This window comes from Morone saxatilis, unplaced genomic scaffold (assembly GCF_004916995.1).
Source record: "Morone saxatilis isolate NCDOM2014 unplaced genomic scaffold, NCSU_SB_2.0 Contig11, whole genome shotgun sequence".
Lineage (NCBI taxonomy): Eukaryota > Metazoa > Chordata > Actinopteri > Moronidae > Morone > Morone saxatilis.
The window spans coordinates 18,871,967-18,880,007 of NW_023339663.1; the positions used below are offsets into that span (position 1 = coordinate 18,871,967).

The 8,041-nt window shown below is 39.4% G+C and overlaps 1 protein-coding gene across 1 annotated transcript in view; it reads right to left on the minus strand.

Annotated features, from left to right (window-relative positions):
- ush2a (Usher syndrome 2A (autosomal recessive, mild)) overlaps nucleotides 1-8,041 on the minus strand; it is a 197,984-nt gene that overhangs the window by 105,641 nt on the left and 84,302 nt on the right. The window contains 6 exon segments of the mRNA XM_035652071.1: nucleotides 459-618; nucleotides 1,622-1,707; nucleotides 2,095-2,170; nucleotides 3,598-3,735; nucleotides 5,171-5,359; nucleotides 7,026-7,106. Of these exon segments, the coding sequence (XP_035507964.1) occupies nucleotides 459-618; nucleotides 1,622-1,707; nucleotides 2,095-2,170; nucleotides 3,598-3,735; nucleotides 5,171-5,359; nucleotides 7,026-7,106 (730 nt within the window).

Sequence of the window (8,041 nt, forward strand, 5' to 3'; positions counted from 1 at the left end):
TGTACAGCAGTGGTTCCCAACCTTTTTCTGTAAGGGACCCTTTTCTATCATTTAGTAAACTGATGACCTCTGACTAAGTGACATATTTTATGGATATTTCATATTAATTTCAAAACTGTATTATTAACCCAAATAGTTAACTCAGTAACTGCAAGAAGTTTGTGTAAAACGAGTGATTTGGCTGAATTTTGAGCAGATTATTTCCTGTTTAGAGAACTTTTTATACAATTCTCTGTTAATATTTGTTTTTATCATTTTTTACAATCATACAGACTTAATAGGCTTCTTTTTTTTTTAGAAATGCAGCGTTGTCCCTAGCGCTTGGTCATTTCTCTATTAGACAATTTACTTTACATTTACTTTTCTTCACATAAGTGAACCAAATACTGAGATATAGGCCTATTGTGTAAATGTTTCTGTGCGTGTGCAAGTGTGTGTGTCTGTGCGCATGCACTTACTCTACCAGAATAGTCCGCGAGTCAAGTAGGGTAAGAGTTGGAGCTTGTAGAGGCCCAGGAGGAAGCTGAGAGGTCAGCATAGTTACTTGTGAACTGTTGGTGCAGCCCACTGAAGTGCATGCACTCAGTACAAAGACATGGGTGGAATACACTCCAAGACCTGAAACACACACACACATTCACCAAGACAGCAAGAGATAGAGAGGCATAAAAGTAGGAACAAGCACAGGCTATGGCTCAAACACATAAAACAAACATCATAAACTAAGTTGCTCTCACAACTTTGACCCTCATTTAACAACGACCCCTGAATTCTGTCTCTTTTTTTACAGAAATATTCATCTGTGTCCCTCCCTCTCTCCTTTTAGCTCTGTTTCTTAATTGTTGTTTGTCTTTCAGTGTCTGTATCTTCTGCCTCAAAACTATTCTCCATCTGTCTCACTGTTGCAATCTCACCCTCTGTAACACGATCTATTCTTGCACATACCGTATAATTACTACGCCCATAATCCTTCCAATCACTGTGAACATCAGACACTCGGCATTATTAACCCAGCATGGATGATATGTGCTCTCATGCATTCATTAACTTACAAAGACACACGCATACAGTGTTGGGCAGTATGATGTTTTGCTAAGTATGTGAGTGTGTGTAAAATCGAAATGAGTGATAATCTATTCTGCTCATATAAAATGCCATATAGGATGACTCTCATGTGTATGTGAGTCTATGTACATCCCTGCATACCGTTTGTGTGCACATGCTCTATTAAGAGTGTATCTTGTATGTGCATACGTGTGTGTGTTTCTGTGTCTCGGTGTGTGTATCTATCCTGGTGCAGCACTCTAGTCTCAGTGGTGTGACATGTGTTTCGTACCTTCTTTAAGTCTCTTTAGTGAAAGCTTTCAAAGCCAAGTGTGTGTATGCATATGCGCTAATGTTTAGTGTTCTTTGTTTCTCCGCTGCTTCATTTTCATGTGTGTGTGCATGTGTTTAGCGTTCTTTTTCAAAGTGCTATTCCCTTGGTAAGGACTGAGATGCTCTTTCCTCTTTCAAATGCTAATCCCCCACTCCATTTTGCTTTTTCTTCACTCTTCCGTTTGTCTTTACACCGAGGCCCCATCCCTAAACATGCACCCGCCCCCTCCTCTCTCTCTCTTACCAGTGATGTTGTGTTGTCTGTCTTTCCCCCTGTAGACTATTTGGTTGTTGTGATAGAGGAGGTACTCTGTAATGCCTCCATTGGGCCTATCATTGGAACAAAAAAAGTTAAATGAGGGTGATATTATTGTTACATTTAACATATTTTAAACTCACATCTTTATTCAAGGTGAAAAAATGTATGCTAAATAAAAGGTGATACAATTGCCATTATTATGCAACATTCCGTTTGTTTTAAGTACGGTTTAATTTACTAAAATACACTGCTTCATATTGTTTGAAGTAGCAGATTAGAAAAGACATTTATAATAACATGTTGTCCATCAGTAATGGCTTTATGATAAAAGATGAGATGTGTATTTACCTATGTAAAAACTTAAAACTTGTTTATGAACAGCATAACAATGACAGACAAAAAGTGTTTTGGATGTGAGAAGGGAGATGCGTAGGTGAGACTATGTATTGTGTTATTACCTTGCTGGAGGTTCCCAGGTAACATAAAGAGTTGAGGGGGATGAGACAGCAGCTGGAGGAGAGACAACATCTGGAACTGAAATTGTAAGAGAAAAAAAATGTACAGCACAGCACTTGCTCACAGTCACATAATGTTTAGAATTTTCTGGTAGGCCTGGTTAACTCCATTTTATTCTCCTTTTTAATGAGACAGCGTTCATGATAGACACATGATAGTGTCTCAGATTCATGACAAGTAGATAGCTTATCCTACCAACAGTCAAGTTTTATACACCCAGGTTTAAGTAGGCGATCTAAATAAGGGGTTGTAATACGATTAAAGTTTTCCAGGACAGCATAGATTATTTCCAGGATATTTTGTCATTTTCCATTTTTCAATTTCCAGGTGTTTCTAAACTAGTTTCTAAATTCCCAGGATTTCCAAGATGCATGGAAATGGAAACATTTTTTAAAACAATTTAAGTTTCAATATACAGTTTTGTATTGAATATATTTTATAATGAACCAGGAAAATTACCTAATAATAATGCAAAAATGCAACAAATATATTCAAAATTAAAATACTATTACATTAAAGGTATATGCCTTAAACTAAACACAAGCTTATACTTCTTATAAGTCTTTTACATCCGATGTCACAGATTTAAAATTCTCTACATGAAATGTAAAATGTCATATGATGCTACACATCAACATATATTTGGATTGCTGTTCAAAACACTTCAGAGTCTAGAGAAGAAAATACAATTTTATGTTCCTTGACCTAGTAAAGAAGGTGACAAAATGTGCCTGTGTGCCATGGAGAAGTGAGTAAAAATGTGTGTATACGGTTTTGTCTGTTTGAAAAATAGACTTTGGCAAAACAGAGTTATAAATAAGTTCTGTCTCAAGTCTTCGTAAGATGGTTGAGTGTCTTAACTCTGCGCTCAGTGAGAATCAATACAGTAATCAGTTTTTTTCTTTTACTTCAGATTGATTTGTGCTGTCTCTGCACTGACCCCTGCCGTCACATTATCTTCCCAACAAGGCCAGTTAGTCCAACTCAGATTAATGTAGCGACTAACATATGAAGAAAAATCTTTCTTTTCCTCTTCCACTTCCTCTCTACTTATACATGTATTCTTCCCTCCATGACCTCCCCAGTTAAGAAAAACGTTACTATGTGCTTTTCAGTCATTTGCGCAGCAGATAGTCTTAGCCTTCCCGGCCATTTTACTTTACATCTTCTTCTCCCTTCTCAGCTGCTATTTATTTCATTCTGACTGTCCCTCATTCTTGTCTTGCTTCTCCTCTCTTCTTAAGAGCTAAAAATCTCACTGAAGAGACATGATGAGAGTGTCTGAGGGTGTTTAGAAGTGTATCTGAGTGTGTTCAGATGCAGAAACAGTCTTAAATCAGTGCTACTGGTAGGGGACAGAGAAAGACATAAGTTCTGCTCATGACTGTACAGATGTGTATGTATATATAAATATAAGTGTGTGTGTTTGTGCTTTACAGACTTACCTTCCTCCGGGGTTGTGAGGCTTGATCTCAAATCATTATCACCATTGTCATTATGAAGACTCTCAGTGCAGCCAACAGGACTACAGGCACTTACAGTGATAATGTATCGAGTGGATGGAGTGAGACCCGGCAGCACACCTGGAGAGGAGGAGGAGGAGGAGAAGGGAGTGAGGCAGAGAGCACAGACAGAAAGAGAACATAAAGAGGCAACTTTGTTCAAAAAGATGGAAGATACCCATTTGAGTTTGCTAACCCACACTGTTGAAGCCTCACATCAGCTTGAATAAACTGAATAATGCATTTTTGTAATGTACATATGGGCATGTGAGTTTAAAGAAAGAAAAACTGTGAACCTAACACTCCTTTGTGCCAACCCTGCCTAATCTGACTAAATGCCCTTTACTGTCTCTTATTAGTGTGAAGCTGTTGTCACTGAAGTACGTATCAGCATTCTTCAATAGCGCAATCTAAATTCTTAACTTGTTTCTATGTGCCACTGTTGCTAAGCAGACTTACTGCGTTTGGCAAACAACGAGAGTCTATTCTAATTGTAAAGCTTCAGTCGTCTCTCTCTGATGTTTTTTTGTCCTAGACGTCTCTGCCCTCTCCACTACTTTCCGTATTTCCTAAGTCATTCTTTTACATCCCCTCTCTTCCACCCCCTCCAACTCTCCTCACCCTCTGTGTCCAGTCACCCTGTACTTGTCTCTTTTTTTCCTCTCTCTTTCTTCCTTTCTCTCTCTCTCTCTCTCTCTCTCTGTTACCTATGTCTTTTAATTCAATTAGGGTCCAGGGCCCCACTCCGCTGCCATTACACCCTCATTTGCTTTCTGTGTTTTTTAGCCGTTGGTGTAATTCCGTAGTCAGGTGTCGGGGCCATCATAAATTAACAAGAAGCCTTATCACGGTGGACTTAATGTCTGGCAAAGAGAGAGGGAGGGAATGGGGAGCTGCGAGAGAGACGCTGAGAAAGACGGAGACAGAGAGCTCATCTTCATATTTGCCTGGAGACATGAAAGAGTGGATGAGAGGAGGGACGAATAGCAGCAGCGGACGCAGACATCATCATCATCATAAAAGATGAAGTGAGGGAAGATCGAAAAGTGAGCAACAGAAAGAGAGAGAGAAGAAAGGACCAATGCCAGAGTATGACATCATTGGGGTAGTCCTGAGTGTCTTGTTCCAAATGGAGACAGTCTCCTAAAGCTGGGGACTTGCCAAGGAGACATTAACAGGGTTGCCTGGGACAGTGTGTGTGTATGTGTGTTTGTAGGAAAGTAAGTGGAACCTTACAGCTCCCCAAGAAGGTGGCAGGAAACCTGCTACAATAAGTTAAATAGGACAATGGCTGCAAGTTAAGTTAAATTTATCATCAATCATCCATGTTGGCTGGCTCAAAACGAAAGTTTTTTTGTTGTTCAGAAAAGGGATAGCTCTCCTACCTCACCCTGCTACATGTCATTGGTGCCCTCGGTGAGGCTGCACGGCATATCTCACAATGTACTGTATATATTTAATATTTGTGCTGAATGTACAAATATATTAGACCATCAAGGGTTTGTGTGAGTTTTACCTGTGAAATTTCCATTTGCCAGGTACGTGGCTTTGACAGGTGGTAGCTCCGGCTGGTCTCTATTGTAGGCCTTCAACTCGTATCTGTCAATCAGCCCTCTGATGTCGCCAGTGGGTGGCAACCAGCTCACCTTGGCACTGAAGCCATTCAAGCTCTGCACTGTAGTAGGAGGTGGTACAGAACTTGGTACTAGAGAAAGAGGGGGAGGCAAAATAAGTCAAGATGAAAGAGAATGTGAAGAGAAGAATACTGTGGATCAAAACATAGAAAGAGATAAATAACTATAAGGGGCAATAAATAAATAAAACACATACTATAATCAAACAAAGCCATACTCAATAAAGACAAAAGAACCAAAGAACCAAAAATGAAAGAAATAAATAATAAATATGTCAAAATAAATAAAATAAAATAAAAGCAAAAACAGGAAAATATAAAAAAAAGAAAGCAAAACAACAGGTCGAGAGCACATGAGGTTAAAGAAAAAGCATTCCCCATCTCTCTGTGTTTTAATAGGCCCAGTAAATCATACCTCACCATTAGCATAAATAGTATTTATGAGAGTAGTAACTTTTTCAGCACTGATTTAATACAGCCAGCCATTCATTCTGGGCTATATTTCACAGCAATCAGCCTCCCTCCTTCTCTGTAGCACTCTCCTTCTTTCTCTCTCTGACACCCTCAGTAGTTCAGGATGGTCCAGCTCCTTTCCACCCTCCCTCTATTTCTTCGCTGTCTATCTCACTGCCTCAACCACCTTCATTTTCTGTCTCCATCCATCCTTCCATCTGCCTTTGCATCTATCCCCTCCCTCACTTATCCTGGACATAGACCAAAAGCAGACTAGAGTAACTTTCTTTTTTCTTACAACCTCCACTCTTCCAGCTTTTATCTATAATTTTCTTCTTCCTTTCATTAACTCATCTTTCCTTACATCTCCTCCCACCCCGTGCCTTCTGGCCATCCATCCTTTCCTCCCCTTTTTTTGAATCTCTCTACCTCCCCCATCCTTTCCTCCCAGTCCTTGTCCTCCATCTGCCTCTTTCCCCTCAGTTCTTAATGTTTTAGCACTTCCTCCTCTGGTCATAGCATGGTATACTGAGACCTGCCAGTGTATCGTTCACTACTAACGAGCAGCTTTATATTACACCAGGGACCACATAGGCCATTCTGGGTTAACAGCCTTTTACTGGGATGCCCTTTATAGAGCCCTTATCAATCTCTCATACCGTCAGGCACATGTAATATCACTGGCTTTGGATTAGTCTCACACACTGTACAACATAGTAGTGGTTTTTACATCAAAATATTTTAACAAAGAGAAACAGTCCTGAACAAAGTCAGCCTGAGGGAATATTTACTCCTTGTTGAACGTGTCAAAATGCATCAGTAAAACATGTTTCGGTTTCAGTCAATCAGGGCAATATCCCATATTTTGTTAGGGACTTTGTAAAGGAAATGGTAATTCCAAGACAGATTATACAGCACATCGAGCAAACATAGAGGTAAAGAGGAACACACACTCTCTCAGACACACTCACGCACACACACAGCATGCTAATACTTGAGGCTTTGGGATACTTAAGAGCCTCATCATTCTCTCACAATACTAGAGTGTATCAGATAATGTCAGATAGAAAGTAACAATGATACTGTTGCAGTTACTGTGTACAGTGTGTACTGTGCTTGTGTACTACAACTACACATGGTGTGTGTGTGTGTGTGTGTGTGAGGACATGCATAAATGCGAGTGTGAATTACTGTTATGATATTATAACCATATCTGGCTACATATTGGTCTGGTAATACACAGAAACACACACCAACTACTGCTAGAGTGATGAGACGTTTTTACCTTTGCTTAGGCTGCGTCCTCTCTGCCAAGGTCCTGCAGCCCAACCTCCGGCAGCCAAGGCCACAAACCTGTACAAGTACTCTTGAAAGGTACACGTGTATGTGTGTTTGCACATAGGAGAAGGGGTTTGGGATGCACATGGGACAGGGGAGATACAGATTTCATACATTAAGGGAAAATGTATTTGAACAATTTGCATAAAAGTAGAATAAAAGATGGATCAAATATTGTTCGTATCAGCAAAATCATACCATATCATGATTAATTTGTCACATTTACTTTGGTAACGATTAATAATAAACAATACCTTATTAAATACACCCTTGCACAAGATTCTACATTGCCACAGTGTGGCTCTTATTAATGACAGGCGCCAAAGTGTGCCTAGATGACTGACAACTGTTTTGCTTTGCGTACTACTGTAGCTCTTTACTATCTGAAACTGTACTCAGTTGCTTTTATAACATTTGAATTGTTTTGTATGTCTCACTTAGCCTGGACACACACGGTTACACAACTGCTGAACAATGCCCCAGAAAAAGCGCTGGACTTCAGTACGACATTAACACTTTGGATGAAAATGTATGAAACGAGCATGACACACCCTCCTCAATCTGAAAAACTGGCTGATGGGTAGTTGTGATGTAGATATTTTCATATTAAAGGAAGCCGAATATTCCCTAATGATAAATACTACACTTTTATTATTCTTATTTTTAATAGCCCTTCAGTAATATGCTTGATTACTGATTGCAAATTAACTTGCTCCTTTGATTAAATGTTGTTTTTTAATTGGCTGTTGCAACAGAGACAGGAGTATCAATGGTACGTTCTTTCTATTGTTTGTTTGATGTCTAAGAAAAGTCTATCATTGAAATGTTTTAAAAAATCAGTGTTGACAATGTGCCACAGTGCAGCCTGTGTGTTAGTGTAGTTCTATGTGCTGTTTTGGATGTCTATCTTGTGTTTATGTCGTGTATGTATGTATGCATGTATGTGAGGCTATGTACAGACTG